This window comes from Aquarana catesbeiana, linkage group LG08, assembly GCF_042186555.1.
Source record: "Aquarana catesbeiana isolate 2022-GZ linkage group LG08, ASM4218655v1, whole genome shotgun sequence".
In the NCBI taxonomy this organism is placed as follows: domain Eukaryota; kingdom Metazoa; phylum Chordata; class Amphibia; order Anura; family Ranidae; genus Aquarana; species Aquarana catesbeiana.
The window spans coordinates 294,251,547-294,273,621 of record NC_133331.1 but is presented as its reverse complement, the minus strand read 5'-3'; the positions used below and the strand labels follow the sequence as shown (position 1 = coordinate 294,273,621).

Genomic DNA, 22,075 nt, shown 5'->3' with positions numbered 1-22,075 from the left:
TGTCATGTTCCCAACAAATGAAGAGGAGATACTGTACACCATATGAAAGGTCCATCTTCATTCCTCCAATATAACGTCATGTTCCCAACAAATGAGGAGGAGATACTGTACACCATATGAAAGGTCCATCTCCATTCCTCAATATAACGTCATGTTCCCAACAAATGAGGAGGAGATACTGTACACCATATGAAAGGTCCATCTCCATTCCTCCAATATAACGTCATGTTCCCAACAAATGAGGAGGAGATACTGTACACCATATGAAAGGTCCATCTCCATTCCTCAATATAATGTCATGTTCCCAACAAATGAGGAGGAGATACTGTACACCATATGAAAGGTCCATCTCCATTCCTCAATATAACGTCATGTTCCCAACAAATGAGGAGATACTGTACACCATATGAAAGGTCCATCTCCATTCCTCAATATAATGTCATGTTCCCAACAAACGAGGAGGAGATACTGTACACCATATGAAAGGTCCATCTTCATTCCTCAATATAACGTCATGTCCCCAACAAATGAGGAGGAGATACTGTACACCATATGAAATGTCCATCTCCATTCCTCCAATATAATGTCATGTTCCCAACAAATGAGGAGGAGATACTGTACACCATATGAAAGGTCCATCTCCATTCCTCAATATAACGTCATGTTCCCAACAAATGAGGAGGAGATACTGTACACCATATGAAAGGTCCATCTCCATTCCTCAATATAACGTCATGTTCCCAACAAATGAGGAGGAGATACTGTACACCATATGAAAGGTCCATCTCCATTCCTCCAATATAATGTCATGTTCCCAACAAATGAGGAGGAGATACTGTACACCATATGAAAGGTCCATCTCCATTCCTCAATATAACGTCATGTTCCCAACAAATGAGGAGGAGATACTGTACACCATATGAAAGGTCCATCTCCATTCCTCAATATAACGTCATGTTCCCAACAAATGAGGAGGAGATACTGTACACCATATGAAAGGTCCATCTCCATTCCTCCAATATAATGTCATGTTCCCAACAAATGAGGAGGAGATACTGTACACCATATGAAAGGTCCATCTCCATTCCTCAATATAACGTCATGTTCCCAACAAATGAGGAGGAGATACTGTACACCATATGAAAGGTCCATCTCCATTCCTCCAATATAATGTCATGTTCCCAACAAATGAGGAGGAGATACTGTACACCATATGAAAGGTCCATCTCCATTCCTCAATATAATGTCATGTTCCCAACAAATGAGGAGGAGATACTGTACACCATATGAAAGGTCCATCTCCATTCCTCAATATAACGTCATGTTCCCAACAAATGAGGAGGAGATACTGTACACCATATGAAAGGTCCATCTCCATTCCTCCAATATAACGTCATGTTCCCAACAAATGAGGAGGAGATACTGTACACCATATGAAAGGTCCATCTCCATTCCTCCAATATAATGTCATGTTCCCAACAAATGAGGAGGAGATACTGTACACCATATGAAAGGTCCATCTCCATTCCTCAATATAACGTCATGTTCCCAACAAATGAGGAGGAGATACTGTACACCATATGAAAGGTCCATCTCCATTCCTCCAATATAACGTCATGTTCCCAACAAATGAGGAGGAGATACTGTACACCATATGAAAGGTCCATCTCCATTCCTCAATATAATGTCATGTTCCCAACAAATGAGGAGGAGATACTGTACACCATATGAAAGGTCCATCTCCATTCCTCAATATAACGTCATGTTCCCAACAAATGAGGAGGAGATACTGTACACCATATGAAAGGTCCATCTCCATTCCTCCAATATAATGTCATGTTCCCAACAAATGAGGAGGAGATACTGTACACCATATGAAAGGTCCATCTCCATTCCTCCAATATAATGTCATGTTCCCAACAAATGAGGAGGAGATACTGTACACCATATGAAAGGTCCATCTCCATTCCTCAATATAATGTCATGTTCCCAACAAATGAGGAGGAGATACTGTACACCATATGAAAGGTCCATCTCCATTCCTCAATATAACGTCATGTTCCCAACAAATGAGGAGGAGATACTGTACACCATATGAAAGGTCCATCTCCATTCCTCAATATAACGTCATGTTCCCAACAAATGAGGAGGAGATACTGTACACCATATGAAAGGTCCATCTCCATTCCTCCAATATAACGTCATGTTCCCAACAAATGAGAAGGAGATACTGTACACCATATGAAAGGTCCATCTCCATTCCTCCAATATAATGTCATGTTCCCAACAAATGAGGAGGAGATACTGTACACCATATGAAAGGTCCATCTCCATTCCTCAATATAATGTCATGTTCCCAACAAATGAGGAGGAGATACTGTACACCATATGAAAGGTCCATCTCCATTCCTCAATATAATGTCATGTTCCCAACAAATGAGGAGGAGATACTGTACACCATATGAAAGGTCCATCTCCATTCCTCAATATAATGTCATGTTCCCAACAAATGAGGAGGAGATACTGTACACCATATGAAAGGTCCATCTCCATTCCTCAATATAATGTCATGTTCCCAACAAATGAGGAGGAGATACTGTACACCATATGAAAGGTCCATCTCCATTCCTCCAATATAACGTCATGTTCCCAACAAATGAGGAGGAGATAGTGTACACCATATGAAAGGTCCATCTCCATTCCTCAATATAATGTCATGTTCCCAACAAATGAGGAGGAGATACTGTACACCATATGAAAGGTCCATCTCCATTCCTCCAATATAATGTCATGTTCCCAACAAATGAGGAGGAGATACTGTACACCATATGAAAGGTCCATCTCCATTCCTCAATATAATGTCATGTTCCCAACAAATGAGGAGGAGATACTGTACACCATATGAAAGGTCCATCTCCATTCCTCAATATAATGTCATGTTCCCAACAAATGAGGAGGAGATACTGTACACCATATGAAAGGTCCATCTCCATTCCTCAGATCTATGTTGACTGACTGTAAAATGTAACCAATGAAAATACTTTGATGAAGTTTCTCTCTCACAGATGGATGTGATGTTGGGAATTCCTCGGAGGGTCCTCAGATTTCGTCTGCGGATAATACTGGAGAAGATAGTGGAATCCCAACACCTTCTCAGGGAAAAAGACCTTATTTGTGCTCGGAATGCGGTCAGACCTTTAAACAGAAGCATCATCTGATAAGACACGTGAGAGCTCACATCGGTGAGAATTTCCCATGTGAAGAGTGCGGGAAATGTTTTTTACGGAAAGAGAAACTCACAGAACATCTGAAAACCCACACAGGTGAAATGTCGCATAGGTGTACAGAGTGCGGGAAAGGTTTTATACGGAAAGAGGGACTCGTCCTACACATGAGAATCCACACAGGCGAGAAGCCGTATTCCTGTCCAGAGTGCGGGAAATGTTTCTGCAGGAAATATAGTCTTACCCTACATCGAAAAAAGCACATGGACAAGAGCTCCTTGTCGTGTTCAGAGTGCGGGAAATGTTTTCAAACGAGATCCGATCTGAATATACATCAGAGAGTACACGTTGGTAAGGAGATCTTCCCGTGCTCGGAGTGTGGGAAACTGTATATAAGTAAATCTCAGCTTACCATACACCAGAGAAGTCACACCGGTGAGAAGCCGTTTCCGTGTTCCCACTGCCAGAAATCCTTCACGGTGAGGTCAGAACTTGTGGTGCACCAGAGGACTCACACCGGTGAGAAGCCCTTTTCATGCACGGAGTGCGGAAGGTGTTTCTCACAAAAAGACAACTTAAATGCCCACATGATACTGCACACTGGGGAGAAGCCGTTCTCCTGTACGGAGTGCGGGAAATCCTTCAGTCGGAAAAGCGACCTTGTTTCGCACCTGAGCACTCACACGGGCATACACCGTTTTTCCTGTTCAGAGTGCGGGAAAGGTTTCATGCATAAAGGAAAACTTAATAGGCACCGGAGGACCCACACGGGCGAGAAGCCCTACGCCTGTTCAGAGTGCGGAAAAAGTTTCCTACAGAACAGCCATCTTCTCGAACACCTAAGAAGCCACACGGGGGAGCGGCCTTTTTCATGTTCGGTGTGCGGGAATTGTTTCCCAAGGAAAATCGATCTTGATATACACAAGAAAAGCCACACGGGGGAGCATTCTTTTTCGTGCGCAGAGTGCGGGAAATGTTACATTATTGAAGGACACTACCGTCGGCACCAGAAGAGCCATACCGGTGAGCCTTCTCTTTCCTGTGGAGAGTGCGGGAAATGTTTCAGTAATAAACGCGAGCTTGCTGTACACCAGAGAAGTCACAAGAGTAAGCGGCCTCTCCCGTCCTCTAAATGCCTTTGATACCTTGAGACCTTCTTATATACCTGAGAAGCCGCGTTGGGTGAGCATGCTTTTCCATGTTCCTTTCCGAAGAAGCCAACCTGCTTATAACACACTTTTCCACATTCACAAAATATTTAAGTTAATCCAAAGATGTCACACGGGGAAAATTTCTTTTATTCCCCCCCGGCGTGAATGCTGGGACACATATTGATGGGAGTCAAGCCATCAGTTGCTGGTGACAACAAAGTCCCCCGTTTCCTGACTCTGCCCACTTTGGGTCCTCCTGCCCACGTTGAGGTCTTCTCGTTGCTTCTTTTTTCGCTCTGTATAATAATACAAAACCTACATAAGACACAAAAGAAGAAGAGAGAAACGAATTCTGAAAGAGTTAAGTATGTGAAGTCTGGGAGGGCGAGTGCTGATGTCTTTGGAATGAGCCTCAGGTCCTGGAGAGATGATCGGTAACCATTCTGAGGGTTTTTCCATCTTGTGATCACCATCATCAGCCAATCACAGTGATCACCATCATCAGCCAATCACAGTGATCACCATCATCAGCCAATCACACTGATCACCATCATCAGCCAATCACAGTGATCACCATCATCAGCCAATCACAGTGATCACCATCATTAGCCAATCACAGTGATCACCATCATCAGCCAATCACAGTGATCACCATCATCAGCCAATCACAGTGATCACCATCATCAGCCAGTCACAGTGATCACCATCATCAGTCAATCACAGTGATCACCATCATCAGCCAATCACAGTGATCACCATCATCAGCCAATCACAGTGATCACCATCATCAGCCAATCACACTGATCACCATCATTAGCCAATCACAGTGATCACCATCATTAGCCAATCACAGTGATCACATGGAAACGGGAACTTTAAATGTTATGAACCTCCATTCCGTGTCCACCATCCCAACTAGAGCTTAACTAGGAGAGAAGCCAAGTGGGCACCCAGACATCGGTGTATTTGTTTTTTATGGAGTAACATTTTTTACAATTCTGGCAGTTTTTTCAAATTAAAATACATTTGCCTGAAGCTCAATTTTAAAAGTTTATTTTCCATGTGCTTTGAACAGATCAGCATGGTCTACTCAGATCCTCTATATAGATCTTTATATCACTAGAGGGATCACCAGCAGGGGGAAGGAGGTCCTGATTCCTCTATATAGATCTTTATATCACTAGAGGGGTCACCAGCAGGAGGAAGGAGGTCCTGATTCCTCTATATAGATCTTTATATCACTAGAAGGGTCACCAGCGGGAGGAAGAAGGTCCTGATTCCTCTATGTAGATCTTTATATCACTAGAGGGATCACCAGCAGGGGGAAGGAGGTCCTGATTCCTCTATATAGATCTTTATATCACTAGAGGGGTCACCAGCAGGAGGAAGGAGGTCCTGATTCCTCTATATAGATCTTTATATCGCTAGAGGGATCACCAGCAGGAGGAAGGAGGTCCTGATTCCTCTATATAGATCTTTATATCGCTAGAAGAGTCACCAGCAGGAGGAAGGAGGTCCTGATTCCTCTATATAGATCTTTATATCACTAGAGGGGTCACCAGCAGGAGGAAGGAGGTCCTGATTCCTCTATATAGATCTTTATATCACTAGAGGGATCACCAGCAGGGGGAAGAAGGTCCTGATTCCTCTATGTAGATCTTTATATCACTAGAGGGATCACCAGCAGGGGGAAGGAGGTCCTGATTCCTCTATATAGATCTTTATATCACTAGAGGGGTCACCAGCAGGAGGAAGGAGGTCCTGATTCCTCTATGTAGATCTTTATATCGCTAGAAGAGTCACCAGCAGGAGGAAGGAGGTCCTGATTCCTCTATATAGATCTTTATATCACTAGAGGGGTCACCAGCAGGAGGAAGGAGGTCCTGATTCCTCTATGTAGATCTTTATATCACTAGAGGGATCACCAGCAGGAGGAAGGAGGTCCTGATTCCTCTATATAGATCTTTATATCACTAGAGGGATCACTGGCAGGAGGAAGGAGGTCCTGATTCCTCTATATAGATCATTTTATCACTAGAGGGGTCACCAGCAGGAGGAAGGAGGTCCTGATTCCTCTATATAGATCTTTATATCACTAGAGGGGTCACCAGCAGGAGGAAGGAGGTCCTGATTCCTCTATAGATCTTTATATCACTAGAGGGGTCACCAGCAGGAGGAAGGAGGTCCTGATTCCTCTATATAGATCTTTATATCACTAGAGGGATCACCAGTGGGAGGAAGGAGGTCCTGATTCCTCTATACAGATCTATATATCACTAGAGGGGTCACCAGCAGGAGGAAGGAGGTCCTGATTCCTCTATATAGATCTTTATATCACTAGAGGGGTCACCAGCAGGAGGAAGGAGGTCCTGATTCCTCTATGTAGATCTTTATATCACTAGAGGGGTCACCAGCAGGAGGAAGGAGGTCCTGATTCCTCTATATAGATCTTTATATCACTAGAGGGGTCACCAGCAGGAGGAAGGAGGTCCTGATTCCTCTATATAGATCTTTATATCACTAGAGGGGTCACCAGCAGGAGGAAGGAGGTCCCGATTCCTCTATATAGGTCTTTCTATCACTAGAGGGATCACCAACAGGAGGAAGGAGGTCCCGATTCCTCTATATAGGTCTTTATATCACTAGAGGGATCACCAACAGGAGGAAGGAGGTCCTGATTCCTTTATATAGGTCTTTCTATCACTAGAGGGATCACCAACAGGAGGAAGGAGGTCCTGATTCCTCTATATAGGTCTTTATATCACTAGAGGGGTCACCTGCAGGAGGAAGGAGGTTCTGATTCCTCTATATAGATCTTTATATCACTAGAGGGATCACCAGTGGGAGGAAGGAGGTCCTGATTCCTCTATATAGATCTTTATATCACTAGAGGGGTCACCAGCAGGAGGAAGGAGGTCCTGATTCCTCTATATAGATCTTTATATCACTAGAGGGGTCACCAGCAGGAGGAAGGAGGTCCTGATTCCTCTATGTAGATCTTTATATCACTAGAGGGATCACCAGCAGGAGGAAGGAGGTCCTGATTCCTCTATATAGATCTTTATATCACTAGAGGGGTCACCAGCAGGAGGAAGGAGGTCCTGATTCCTCTATATAGATCTTTATATCACTAGAGGGGTCACCAGCAGGAGGAAAGAGGTCCTGATTCCTCTATATAGGTCTTTATATCACTAGAGGGGTCACCTGCAGGAGGAAGGAGGTTCTGATTCCTCTATATAGATCTTTATATCACTAGAGGGGTCACCAGCAGGAGGAAGGAGGTCCCGATTCCTCTATATAGATCTTTATATCACTAGAGGGATCACCAGCAGGAGGAAGGAGGTCCCGATTCCTCTATATAGGTCTTTCTATCACTAGAGGGATCACCAACAGGAGGAAGGAGGTCCTGATTCCTCTATATAGGTCTTTATATCACTAGAGGGATCACCAACAGGAGGAAGGAGGTCCTGATTCCTTTATATAGGTCTTTCTATCACTAGAGGGATCACCAACAGGAGGAAGGAGGTCCTGATTCCTTTATATAGGTCTTTCTATCACTAGAGGGATCACCAACAGGAGGAAGGAGGTCCTGATTTCTCTATATAGATCTTTATATCACTAGAGGGGTCACCTGCAGGAGGAAGGAGGTTCTGATTCCTCTATATAGATCTTTATATCACTAGAGGGATCACCGGCAGGAGGAAGGAGGTCCTGATTCCTCTATATAGATCTTTATATCACTAGAGGGATCACCAGGGGGAGGAAGGAGGTCCTGATTCCTCTATATAGATCTTTATATCACTAGAGGGGTCACCAGCAGGAGGAAGGAGGTCCTGATTCCTCTATATAGATCTTTATATCACTAGAGGGATCACCAGCAGGAGGAAGGAGGTCCTGATTCCTCTATATAGATCTTTATATCACTAGAGGGATCACCAGCAGGAGGAAGGAGGTCCTGATTCCTCTATATAGATCTTTATATCACTAGAGGGATCACCAGCAGGAGGAAGGAGGTCCTGATTCCTCTTTATAGATCTAAATATCACTAAAGGAGTCAACAGCAGGAGGAAGGAGGTCCTGATTCCTCTATATAGATCTATATATCACTAGAGCGATCACTGGCAGGAGGAAGGAGGTCCTGATTTCTCTCTCTCTCTCTCTCTTTATATATATATATATATATATATATAGTTAGACCTCATTTAGAAGAACGAATCCAGAGATGGACAACATCAAATGTGAAGGTTCTAAGGGATAAAACATATCAGGAGAGACTGCTTGGACTTTATATGTACAGTCTGGAGGAAAGGATGGATGTGACTGAGATCTTTAAATACGTGAAGGGTGTGAATAAGGTTCAGGTGGGAGGTATTTTGAATTTGAAGCCAGGATGAAGAGCACGGGGACATGACCTCCAACTATCAGGACAGGAGTAATTCTGAAAACCAACCTTAGAAAGTATTATTTTGCTGAAAGCGTAGTTGATGGTTGGTTTAGACTTCCATCAGAGGTATTGAGTCATTCAACAGTAAGTGGATTCAAACATTCTCTGAACAAACATAGATCTGCTCTTGGACAAATGTTAAAACAGCAAGACAAAAAAATGTTTCCTTGTAGTTTCATTTGTCTTTTTTCTTTAACTAAAATGTCACCTGGATCTGTAATAATGATGGTAATGTAATGAGAAGATGTATGACAAGGACAAAAAAAAAAAAAAGATTTTTGACTGCAGTACCTAATTCCCTCCACAAGATGGCAACCTTAGTGATAGTGAGGGAACGCACACTGCAAATCTCTATGACACCTACAGACAGGAAGTGATGTCACATCATATAGGAAGTAGGTAGGAGGTAAACCCGACGGAACAGTCACATGGTCTCCTGACATCACCAGGACCTTCTACTGGGTAGGAACTAGCCGCTACCCCGAAGGAAGTGCAGAAAAGACGTTGGTGGGACAGACGAGGAGGTTATACGAAATTATGTTATAGAAGTCATGAAGAGGACGGTTTGGATGATATTATGAGATGAGGTTGGTGCTGAAGCTCGGGCCACAGTTGTAAATGACTTTGTATGTTAATATTTTGAATTTTATCTGTTGGGCAATTGGAAGCCAGAGAGGGATGGAGGCCATAACACTAGAGAGGTCACCGGCAGGAGGAAGGAGGTCCTGATTCCTCTATATAGATCTTTATATCCCTAGAGGGATCACCGGCAGGAGGAAGGAGGTCCTGATTCCTCTATATAGATATTAATATAACTAGAGGGGACCTAGGCAGGAGGAAGGAGGTCCTGATTCCTCTATATAGATATTAATATAACTAGAGGGGACCTAGGCAGGAGGAAGGAGGTCCTGATTCCTCTATATAGATTTTTATATCACTAGAGGGATCACCAGCAGGAGGAAGGAGGTCCTGATTCCTCTATATAGATCTTTATATCACTAGAGGGATCACCAGCAGGAGGAAGGAGGTCCTGATTCCTCTATATAGATCTTTATATCACTAGAGGGATCACCAGCAGGAGGAAGGAGGTCCTGATTCCTCTATATAGATCTTTATATCACTAGAGGGATCACCAGCAGGAGGAAGGAGGTCCTGATTCCTCTATATAGATCTTTATATCACTAGAGGGATCACCGGCAGGAGGAAGGAGGTCCTGATTCCTCTGTATAGATCTTTATATCACTAGAGGGGTCACCAGCAGGAGGAAGGAGGTCCTGATTCCTCTATATAGATCTATATATCACTAGAGGGGTCACCAGCAGGAGGAAGGAGGTCCTGATTCCTCTATATAGATCTTTATATCACTAGGGGGGTCACCGGCAGGAGGAAGGAGGTCCTGATTTCTCTATATAGATCTTTATATCACTAGAGGGATCACCAGTAGGAGGAAGAAGGTCCTGATTCCTCCATATAGATCTTTATATCACTAGAGGGATCACCAGCAGGAGGAAGGAGGTCCTGATTCCTCTATATACATCTTTATATCACTAGAGGGATCACCAGCAGGAGGAAGGAGATCTTGATTTCTCTATATAGATCTTTATATCACTAGAGGGGTCACCAGCAGGAGGAAGGAGGCCCTGATTCCTCTATATAGATCTTTATATCACTAGAGGGATCACCAGCGGGAGGAAGGAGGTCCTGATTCCTCTATATAGATCTATATATCACTAGAGGGGTCACCAGCAGGAGGAAGGAGGTCCTGATTCCTCTATATAGATCTTTATATCACTATAGGGGTCACCGGCAGGAGGAAGGAGGTCCTGATTCCTCTATATAGATCTTTATATCACTAGGGGGGTCACCGGCAGGAGGAAGGAGGTCCTGATTTCTCTATATAGATCTTTATATCACTAGAGGGATCACCAGCAGGAGGAAGGAGGTCCTGATTCCTCTATATAGATCTTTATATCACTAGGGGGGTCACCGGCAGGAGGAAGGAGGTCCTGATTTCTCTATATAGATCTTTATATCACTAGGGGGGACACCGGCAGGAGGAAGGAGGTCCTGATTTCTCTATTTAGATCTTTATATCACTAGAGAGATCACCAGCGGGAGGAAGGAGGTCCTGATTCCTCTATATAGATCTTTATATCACTAGAGAGATCACCAGCGGGAGGAAGGAGGTCCTGATTCCTCTATATAGATCTTTATATCACTAGAGGGATCACCAGCAGGAGGAAGGAGGTCCTGATTCCTCTATATAGATCTTTATATCACTAGAGGGATCACCAGCAGGAGGAAGGAGGTCCTGATTCCTCTATTTAGATCTTTATATCACTAGAGGGATCACCAGCAGGAGGAAGAAGGTCCTGATTCCTCTACATAGATATCTATATCACTAGAGGGGTCACCAGCCGGAGGAAGGAGGACCTCTGTTGGCAGAGAGAGGTGGAGAACACTGAATGAAAGCCAGTGGATGGACTGACAGAGAGGGGTGGAGGACACCAAGCAGGAGGAGGTCAGAGCCCAGGGTTACACCTAACACCCTGCCTATGAGAGGCAGTACTGATAGTTGTACATTTAATCTCCATGAAGAAGGAAAAGAGAGAAGAAGTAGAGCAGCAGTTCTGGGGATAGAGCCTTGGGGGGACCCTGATGGAAAGAGACCCCTCTAGTAATGGAGGAGACTGAGTTGTAGGTGACAGTGAAGGAACGCTGAGATAGTTAGGAGGAGAACCAGGAAAGAGCAAAGTTACAGAGACCAAGGTAGTGAAGCTTTTTGAGAAAGAGCGGGAGGTCAACTGTGTGAAAGGCAGCAGAAAGGCTTAGGAGTAGGGTCATCCTTCGTACGCCGAGCTAGTGGTTGGGATCGGAGTGAGGTGAGCCTTAGGCATATACTCTACTGGAGACATGCAGTTATAAAAAAACTAAAAATCCAATACCATGAGTCCATGACAAAGGTAACAGTTCACATGAACGTTAGATATAAAGAGTTCATTGTAGTTGGCTGATATTGAAGATGGTTTTAAATGTGTTTAAATAAATGTTCAATTTTATCATTGAGAACTTGTCTGGTAGTAACAATCCTTTCCCCTGATATGGATGATGTAACAAGGGAATAGGAGAGTCCTGGGATCGAAGACTTGATAGAGTACACAAAAACATTTCTTTTCTTTTTGACAATCAGAATATGGACCTCAAGCAGTACTCCATGGGCTTTCCTTTTCCTCTGGAGTTCACTGATTATTGGATGTGAGGATAAGTTTCAGTTTATACCCCTTTTATGAAGAGGAGCATCCTGTACAGATCGCACGACCACCACAATCAGGATAGAGGAAGGCCAGAGTCACAGCATGGAGAAGATACTAAACCTCACCCTGGAGATCATCTACCTGCTCACTGGAGAGGTGAGGAGGATTCTGGGAGGTCACATGACATCACTCTTATCTCTATTAATAAAACACAGACCTGACCGGAGAGGTGAGGAGGATTCTGGGAGGTCACATGACATCACTCTTATCTCTATTAATAAAACACAGACCTGACCGGAGAGGTGAGGAGGATTCTGGGAGGTCACATGACATCACTCTTATCTCTATTCATAAAACATAGACCTGACCGGAGAGGTGAGGAGGATTCTGGGAGGTCACATGACATCACTTTTATCTCTATTAATAAAACACAGACCTGACCGGAGAGGTGAGGAGGATTCTGGAAGGTCACATGACATCACTTTTATCTCTATTAATAAAACACAGACCTGCATGGAGAGGTGAGGAGGATTCTGGGAGGTCACATGACATCACTCTTATCTCTATTAATAAAACACAGACCTGACCGGAGAGGTGAGGAGGATTCTGGGAGGTCACATGACATCACTCCTATCTCTATTAATAAAACACAGACCTGACCGGAGAGGTGAGGAGGATTCTGGGAGGTCACATGACATCACTCCTATCTCTATTAATAAAACACAGACCTGACCGGAGAGGTGAGGAGGATTCTGGGAGGTCACATGACATCACTCCTATCTCTATTAATAAAACACAGACCTGACCGGAGAGGTGAGGAGGATTCTGGGAGGTCACATGACATCACTCTTATCTCTATTAATAAAACACAGACCTGACTGGAGAGGTGAGGAGGATTCTGGGAAGTCACATGACATCACTCTTATCTCTATTAATAAAACACAGACCTGACCGGAGAGGTGAGGAGGATTCTGGGAGGTCACATGACATCACTCTTATCTCTATTAATAAAACACAGACCTGACCGGAGAGGTGAGGAGGATTCTGGGAGGTCACATGACATCACTCTTATCTCTATTAATAAAACACAGACCTGACCGGAGAGGTGAGGAGGATTCTGGGAGGTCACATGACATCACTCTTATCTCTATTAATAAAACACAGACCTGACCGGAGAGGTGAGGAGGATTCTGGGAGGTCACATGACATCACTTTTATCTCTATTAATAAAACACAGACCTGACCGGAGAGGTGAGGAGGATTCTGGGAGGTCACATGACATCATTCTTATCTCTATTAATACTTGATTTGTTGTAGCCGTATTAGTGCAATTGTGACAGAGAAAATTGAGTACTGTCCGTGATACTTTTTTTATTTATTTGCACTAACATACAATTTTTCAGGACAAGCTTTCGGGGTATGTCCCCTTCTTCATTGTGTGTACTGCTTGGACAATGAAGAAGGGGACATACCCCGAAAGCTTGTCCTGAAAAATTGTATGTTAGTGCAAATAAAAAAAGTATCACGGACAGTACTCAATTTTCTCTATCTCTATTAATAAAACACAGACCTGACCGGAGAGGTGAGGAGGATTCTGGGAGGTCACATGACATCACTCTTATCTCTATTAATAAAACACAGACCTGACCGGAGAGGTGAGGAGGATTCTGGGATTCTAACATGATATTCCTATTGGTTCTCCAATACAGAGATTTCCTCTTGTGAAGTCAGGTGATCATATGACCATCACAGTGCCTCCATGTGACTCCCTAAAACCTGAGAGACACAACATACAGAAGATTCTAGAAGTCACCAAGAAGATGATGGAGCTGCTGACAGGAGAGGTGAGGAGGATTCTGGGAATTCTGGGACATTATCCAGTAACAGACAAGGGATGTGTCTGGATGGTGACTGTATCATTGTGTGTGTCAGGTTCCTATAAGGTGTCAGGATGTCACTGTCTATTTCTCCATGGAGGAGTGGGAGTATTTAGAAGGACACAAGGATCTCTACAAGGACGTCATGATGGACAATCAGCCGCCCCTCACATCACCGGGTAAGAGGAGACTTTATTGTAAAGGAGAGAGCAGTACGGAGGGTCCACCTAGATCCCCCATCATCTGATAAACACATAGAAACAATGTATTCAGTCAGTGTGTGTGTTTCCTACAGATGGATCCAGTAATGGGAACCCACCAGAGAGATGTCCCCGTCCTCTGTATTCCCGGGATTCCACACAGGAAGGTCACACCATCCCTCACCATCATCAGGTAGGGTGAAGAACAGTTATTGGTAGTTGTGATTTATATACAAGCATGCTTTTTACAATGAATGTTTGTTTTTATATATTCAGAGTGGGTTCCTTGGAGATAATATTGTCGTTAAAGAAGAGTATAAACAGGAGGATGAGGAGTATGGAGTGATGGATTTTTTAAAAGGACACAATGATCTCTACAAGGACATTATGATGAAGAATCAGCCGTCCCTCACATTACTGGGTAAGTGTGTCCCCCATCCAACATATGAGTAGATACTGTACACCATATGAAAGTTCCATCTCCATTCCTCCAATATAATGTCATGTTCCCAACAAATGAGGAGGAGATACTGTACACCATATGAAAGGTCCATCTCCATTCCTCAATATAATGTCATGTTCCCAACAAATGAGGAGGAGATACTGTACACCATATGAAAGGTCCATCTCCATTCCTCGATATAATGTCATGTTCCCAACAAATGAGGAGGAGATACTGTACACCATATGAAAGGTCCATCTCCATTCCTCAATATAATGTCATGTTCCCAACAAATGAGGAGGAGATACTGTACACCATATGAAAGGTCCATCTCCATTCCTCAATATAATGTCATGTTCCCAACAAATGAGGAGGAGATACTGTACACCATATGAAAGGTCCATCTCCATTCCTCCAATATAATGTCATGTTCCCAACAAATGAGGAGGAGATACTGTACACCATATGAAAGGTCCATCTCCATTCCTCAATATAACGTCATGTTCCCAACAAATGAGGAGGAGATACTGTACACCATATGAAAGGTCCATCTCCATTCCTCAATATAACGTCATGTTCCCAACAAATGAGGAGGAGATACTGTACACCATATGAAAGGTCCATCTCCATTCCTCCAATATAACGTCATGTTCCCAACAAATGAGGAGGAGATACTGTACACCATATGAAAGGTCCATCTCCATTCCTCAATATAACGTCATGTTCCCAACAAATGAGGAGGAGATACTGTACACCATATGAAAGGTCCATCTCCATTCCTCCAATATAACGTCATGTTCCCAACAAATGAGGAGGAGATACTGTACACCATATGAAAGGTCCATCTCCATTCCTCAATATAACGTCATGTTCCCAACAAATGAGGAGGAGATACTGTACACCATATGAAAGGTCCATCTCCATTCCTCAATATAATGTCATGTTCCCAACAAATGAGGAGGAGATACTGTACACCATATGAAAGGTCCATCTCCATTCCTCAATATAATGTCATGTTCCCAACAAATGAGGAGGAGATACTGTACACCATATGAAAGGTCCATCTCCATTCCTCAATATAACGTCATGTTCCCAACAAATGAGGAGGAGATACTGTACACCATATGAAAGGTCCATCTCCATTCCTCAATATAACGTCATGTTCCCAACAAATGAGGAGGAGATACTGTACACCATATGAAAGGTCCATCTCCATTCCTCAATATAACGTCATGTTCCCAACAAATGAGGAGGAGATACTGTACACCATATGAAAGGTCCATCTCCATTCCTCAATATAACGTCATGTTCCCAACAAATGAGGAGGAGATACTGTACACCATATGAAAGGTCCATCTCCATTCCTCAATATAACATCATGTTCCCAACAAATGAGGAGGAGATACTGTACACCATATGAAAGGTCCATCTCCATTCCTCAATATAACGTCATGTTCCCAACAAATGAGGAGGAGATACTGTACACCATATGAAAGGTCCATCTCCATTCCTCCAATATAATGTCATGTTCCCAACAAATGAGGAGGAGATACTGTACACCATATGAAAGGTCCATCTCCATTCTTCAATATAATGTCATGTTCCCAACAAATGAGGAGGAGATACTGTACACCATATGAAAGGTCCATCTCCATTCCTCAATATAACGTCATGTTCCCAACAAATGAGGAGGAGATACTGTACACCATATGAAAGGTCCATCTCCATTCCTCAGATCTATGTTACACCGTTGACTACTAGACCTACATACACAATGACCGACTGCAAAACGCAAACACCCCAAATACGTTTGTCGATGATAAATAATAATGTTTCTCTCTAACAGCTGGATGTGGTGATGGGAATTCCTCAGAGGGGCCCCGGATTTCTTCTACAGACTATGATGGAATCCCAACAGATTCTGAGAAGAAAAGGCCTTTTTTGTGCTCGGAGTGCGGCCAAAGTTTTAAACGGAAAGATCATCTGCATAGACATTTAAGAATTCACACGCGTGAAGGTTTTCCATGTGAAGAGTGCGGGAAATGTTTTTTGCGGAAAGATAAACTCTACATACACCAGCAGATCCACACGGGTGAAAAGCCGCATACATGTACAGAGTGCGGGAAAAGTTTCATACGGAAAGAGGGACTTGTTGTGCACCTGAGAACCCACACGGGCGAGAAGCCGTTTTCCTGCCCGGACTGCGGGAAACGCTTCAATCAGAAAGGCAACCTCTGCAGCCATCAGAAAACCCACCAGAGTTCCTTGACGTGTTCGGAGTGCGGGACTTCTTGCGATAATAAATATGAACTTGCCATACACCAGAGAGGCCACGCCGGGAAGGAGGTCTTCTCCTGCTCGGAGTGCGGGATCATGTGTGACAGGAAATCCCATCTCATCATCCACCAGAGAAGTCACACCGGTGAGAAGCCGTTCTCGTGCTTCCAATGCCAGAAATCATTCGTGGTGAAGTCAGAACTTACCATACACCAGAGATGTCACAGCGGAGAGATACCGTTTTCATGCCCAGAGTGCGGGAAAGGTTTCTCTCATAAAGGAAAATTTCATAGACACCAGAGAACCCACACGGGTGAGCGACCTTACACCTGTCCAGAGTGCGGAAAAACTTTCCTAAAAAATTCTGATTTTATTACCCACCTAAGAAGCCACACAGGAGAACACCCTTTTCCATGCTCAGAGTGCGGGAGATGTTTCCCAAATAAATCTCTTCTTGTTAAACACCGGTGCAGGCCCACTGGGGGGTGTCCTTTTTCATATAAATCCTAGACTGATGAAGGACGCCTACGTAGGTACCGGAAAAGTCACAATGGTCATGTTTCATTGATAAACATATCATTGCCGTTCACCAGAGAACTCAACAAGAGTTAGCGAGTTTTCCCCGTGCTCTGAAAGCATTTTATACTAAAAGTAGAATACAACAGAATCAGCAAACCAAAAGGTAAAGAGTCCAAAATGCTTTAAGGGTTCTTTAGCAACATCTCATAAAACGTTCAACGCGTTTCGGATGAGAAAAGCTCCTCCTTCATCAGACTGAAGCTCCTTCAACAGACTGAAGCTCCTCCTTCATCAAACTGAAGCTCCTCCTTCATCAGACTGAAGCTCCTCCTTCATCAGACAGAGGCCCCTCCTTCATCAAACTGAAGCTCCTTCATCAGACTGAAACTCCTCCTTCATCAGACAGAAAAAAAACGTATATCGACTCCAGGATGTTTTTAGGCAAAAATGCTCCGTATTCAAATATATATTACCAAATTTTTCTACAAGATGAAAACTCGCAAACAATTTGATATTTTCTGGGAGAGGAGACCCTGTAGAAGAAGAAGAAGTTGGCAACTGCAATGTTTTAATGTCACGTAACTGTTTATCTTATATACATTTTTAGAAAAAATATTCTAAAATGAATTTTAGTGCACACAAGTACAATAAAATACCAATTTTTGGGAAAAAAAAAATAAAGGATGGGGTTGTGTCAAGTAAATAGATACCAAACGTGCCAAGCCTTAAAATTGGTGGATTTTTCAGGCCCTCCTAGCCTGACTACTTTTTTTTTTTTAAAAGCCTATGGCGTGCAAAACACACCCAAAAACTTCACCCGGTGCATAAAAAATGTGCACACACATAAAGAGTGCTCACAAAAAAGTGCCACGGGTACACAGACGTGCCAATTCCCTGATTCCCCCCGGGGCGTTAGGCTCCAGACGGGGACAAAGGTACTTACTGTGGTCTATCTGGCCGAAACCAGACAGACCCCATTCTCTGGAGGGCCTGCCGAGACAGGACCCACCCAAGTACTAGGTGGGGCTCCCCCGAAGGGAGACCCCATGAGAGAGGGCGGACTAAGCCAGAAGGCCATGTCCACCCCTTCCCAAGACTTTCAGGGCTGGCCCGAGGACCCGCATCCTTACTCATCACACAGTGAGACAAACGTGACAAAAACAAGACGTGACAACACAGGATTTCAAAATAAATAAAAAGTGGGGGAAGGGATAGTGGAGAGGAGAGTGAAAGAAGTGGCCATTGTGTAAAACAATGACCAGGCCCTCCGGCCAGGAATAAAAAATTCCTCTGGTCCTAGCCAAAAGGCCCGGCCCAAGAGGCAGGTGCAAAAAAAGCGTGTTATGGTGCAGTGATCATGGTGCCCAAAATCAAAGTGACTGCCACTCCAGGGGCACTACTCCATAGGCTTTCAAGACCAACCCTGGCCCACAGCCCAGATCACGGCAGCCCCCACCACAGACAGAAAAGGCATGAGGTTCAGGAATCTTGGTGAGAGCCCTTGCCCCGTAGGCTCCACCGTCACTCCCATCACCCCTTCCAGTTTCACATTCGGGTAAATGGATACTAGCCACTCCCCCCCTCCAGCAAAAGGGGAGTAGGCGTTCTCCTACCCAAATAACTGTCAGCAGCTAGAGCTACCACAATCCAGGCCAGAAGGCCAGGGACCCGACCCTCCGGCCAGATCAAAATGCAGCACCCATCCCAACCAGGAGCACCCTTCCAGACGGCTCAGACTCAACCATTGGCCGGTCCCCAGTATACTGTCGGGCAACACGGCGTAGTCCCTGCTGAGTACCGCCCTTCCAGGTACTATGACACCATTGGATTTGCTGGCTCTCCCCAACGAGAGTGACACAGCGCCTCCTCTGGAAACTGATAAGAACAGATACTACACTTGATCTTAGCCAAAAGGCCGAGAAGCGATCCTAGCCTGACTACTGATGACTTGTCCTGTAGCATCACCTAGAGGATCGCCACTACAGCAACAGTGACAGACATACAGGGTCTGTCGCTGGCCTCCCTAATGCACATTAGGGAGTCCAGGCGGACACCTACCTGTCTGGGATTAACCCGGACAGTCTGGATTTGGAATCATGTGTTCAGGTTTCAGGTGGAATAAAACCCGGACACATTATTCAGACCGGGCTGTGGGTCCCTAAGTAACCCAAGATAGTCTCACACAAATCTGTTGCTGTCTGGGAGCTGCAGGCGTATGTCCAGGGGCAAGTTCGGCATCACGCAGGGGCAAAGCGATAATGTCACCAAAAGCAATTTGGCCTCACCCACTGTTCGCTGCGGTGTCCCAGGCTGCTAAAGTGTTTGGTTTGGCTTGAAGAAAAGGTGTAACTCTACCCCTAACAGACTTGTTTTGGACCTTTAAACATCTTCAGCCCCACTTACAGGCTCGTTGTGGACCTTTTAATCATCTTCGGCCCCACTTAGAGGCTTGTTGTGGACCTTTAAGCATCTTCAACCCCACTTAGAGGCTCGTTGTGGACATGTAAGCATCTTCAGCCCCACTTAGAGGCTCGTTGTGGACCAGCCCCACTTAGAAGCCTCGTTGTGGACCTTTAAGCATCTTCAGCCCCACTTACAGGCTCATTGTAGACCTTTAAGCATCTTCAGCCCCACTTAAAGGTTCGTTGTGGACCTTTAAGCATCTTCATCCCCACTTAGAGGCTCGTTGTGGACCTTTAAACATCTTCATTCCCACTTAGAGGCTCGTTGTGGACCTTTAAACATCTTCATTCCCACTTAGAGGCTCGTTGTGGACCTTTAAGCATCTTCATCCCCACTTAGAGGCTCGTTGTGGACCTGTCAGGGCTGGGCTCAGCCCTTCCTTCTCTGAGCTGGCCGCTCAGCTGTAGGCTAATTGCCAGGTCCCACCTCTCTCCACAGTTACTCAGCTGTTGATGATCCTGCTCGTCAGTCCTGCCTACTTAAGCAGTCCAGTCCAGAGGAGCTCTGTCTTTGCCTTGGTCACATCACAAGAAACTATCACCTGCGTTCCTGTTTAAAGACTTGCTTTGCTGACATAATTTCTGGCTCCAGATCCTGCTTGCTGTTCCACTACTTTCATTTCTGGCTTGGCTGACTATACGTTCCGGTTACTGAACTCTAGCTATGTTTTGACTACGTTTGTTCTTATTACTTTTATTATTAAACAAGTGTGATTTAACTGTACTTCTGTCTCGGCCTGATATCATGTTTTCTGACAGTAGGCGAAGGCCATGAATTCAGAAGATGCAGTCAATCCACTTGGTAATATTTTTTCCAGATTGGATGAACTGGATCACCGCATGGATCAGTTTGCCATGGAGTTACAGACGCTCCTAAGTCGCACGGCTCACCTGAAATCTCCCACTGTGGCCGCTTCTGGTACAACCTGAGTTGCAGGCCATCCCTGTTGCTGCTCCAGTCTCTGTGCAGGCACCCGCCTCGAGTAATAACTCTATAAGAGGTATGTCTGGTTCCGCTCCGCTTCCCTGGCGATTTGGGGGTGATCCAGTCCAATGCAGAGGGTTTCTCAACCAGGTTGAGATATACTTTGAGATGCTGCCCGAGGCGTTTCCCACAGACAGAAGCAAAGTAGGTTTTGTGATATCTTTGCTTTCTGAGAGAGCCTTGGCCTGGGCAAACCCTCTATGGGAGACGCAAAAACCTGTTGTCTTGAGCTACCCTGAGTTTGTGGCTTCGTTTAAAAGGGAATTTGACGTTCCCACACACTCCACTTCTGCTGCCAAGTGCCTCATGTCCATCGAACAGAGAACAAGAACTGTTGCCGACTACGCCATTGGATTCTGTACTCTGGAAGCAGAGGTTGTGGTCCTTGTGGCTGCTTTTTCTCATGGCCTCTCGGATACCATCAAGGATGAGATAGCAGCACGAGATATACCCACTGAGCTGGAGAAGGTAATCACGTTTGCCATCCTCATTGACTCCAGACTCAGAGAAAGAGTCTCTTTTAAGGAGCGCTTGCGGAAGCTTCCTGTACGTTAGTCTCCGAGCTTTGCAGTCCCACCCATGCCTCCCTCATCTCCCATGCCTCCTGGTACCGAGTCGGTCAGTGAAGGTGAACCCATGCACTTGGGTTTCACGCGTCTCTCTGCAGATGAGAGAACCGTTAGGAGGAGCGAGAGATTGTGCCTTTATTGTGGCCAGGGAACGCCCAAACCTTGAGGTCCTGTCACGGACAGAGCTTAGGTGGCGTTGTTTCATCCCCAGTTATCTAGAAGGATAAGCCCCTGGTTTCGGTTACCCTTTCTTGGGCTGAGTCGTCCGTTGAGATACAGGCTCTAATTGACTCTGGGGCTGCAGGCCTGTTCATTGATGCTGCCTTTGTATCGAAGCACTTGATTCTGCTGCAGCTGTGTGACACTCCACTTGCCATTGAAGCTCTTGACAGGAGACCTCTACAGTCTGCCCATGTGACCCATGACACTGTTCCATTGTCCATGGCCATAGGGGCTCTTCACCATGATATAATCCAAGTTATTTCCTCACCTAAGTTTCCGCTGGTTATTGGTTATTCTTGGTTACAGAGGCACAACCCCTCTTTTGATTGGCTCCATGCTGAGGTTCTCAACTGGTCACCACAATTCAGTGAAACATGCTTCCAGAAGGTAGCCAAGGTCCTGTGCACCTCTTCACTCTCCTCCCTGCCAGAGGAGTACCGCGATTTTAG

The 22,075-nt window shown here is 44.7% G+C and overlaps 3 protein-coding genes and 1 pseudogene across 3 annotated transcripts; 3 read left to right on the top strand and 1 right to left on the bottom strand.

Moving 5' to 3' along the window:
* The first annotated feature begins 3,004 nt into the window (after positions 1-3,004).
* Positions 3,005-6,779, top strand: LOC141106808 (uncharacterized). The gene is made up of 2 exons (XM_073597734.1): positions 3,005-3,017; positions 3,066-6,779. Exons 1-2 carry the CDS (start codon positions 3,005-3,007, stop codon positions 4,364-4,366), a joined length of 1,314 nt encoding a protein of 437 aa, XP_073453835.1. The 3' UTR covers positions 4,367-6,779.
* A 118-nt stretch (positions 6,780-6,897) lies between these two features.
* LOC141104949 (oocyte zinc finger protein XlCOF8.4-like) lies at positions 6,898-14,150 on the top strand. The gene is made up of 3 exons (XM_073594757.1): positions 6,898-9,406; positions 12,010-12,229; positions 13,783-14,150. Exons 2-3 carry the CDS (start codon positions 12,176-12,178, stop codon positions 14,131-14,133), a joined length of 405 nt encoding a protein of 134 aa, XP_073450858.1. The 5' UTR covers positions 6,898-9,406; positions 12,010-12,175; the 3' UTR covers positions 14,134-14,150.
* Positions 14,151-14,210: 60 nt separating this feature from the next.
* Positions 14,211-20,458, top strand: LOC141104929 (uncharacterized). Its single transcript, XM_073594735.1, has 3 exons — positions 14,211-14,343; positions 14,427-14,571; positions 16,439-20,458. Exons 2-3 carry the CDS (start codon positions 14,496-14,498, stop codon positions 17,377-17,379), a joined length of 1,017 nt encoding a protein of 338 aa, XP_073450836.1. The 5' UTR covers positions 14,211-14,343; positions 14,427-14,495; the 3' UTR covers positions 17,380-20,458.
* LOC141106927 (U2 spliceosomal RNA) lies at positions 19,211-19,315 on the bottom strand (annotated as a pseudogene).
* Positions 20,459-22,075: the final 1,617 nt, after the last annotated feature.

Bases quoted from the DNA above. Each gene is read 5' to 3' on its own strand.
- LOC141104949 (XM_073594757.1), top strand. From the start codon at position 12,176: ATGGAGAAGATACTAAACCTCACCCTGGAGATCATCTACCTGCTCACT. The intron at 12,230-13,782 runs GTGAGGAGGATT...TCTCCAATACAG, and splicing joins TCTACCTGCTCACTGGAGAG to AGATTTCCTCTTGTGAAGTC.
- LOC141104929 (XM_073594735.1), top strand. From the start codon at position 14,496: ATGGATTTTTTAAAAGGACACAATGATCTCTACAAGGACATTATGATG. The intron at 14,572-16,438 runs GTAAGTGTGTCC...TCTCTCTAACAG, and splicing joins GCCGTCCCTCACATTACTGG to CTGGATGTGGTGATGGGAAT.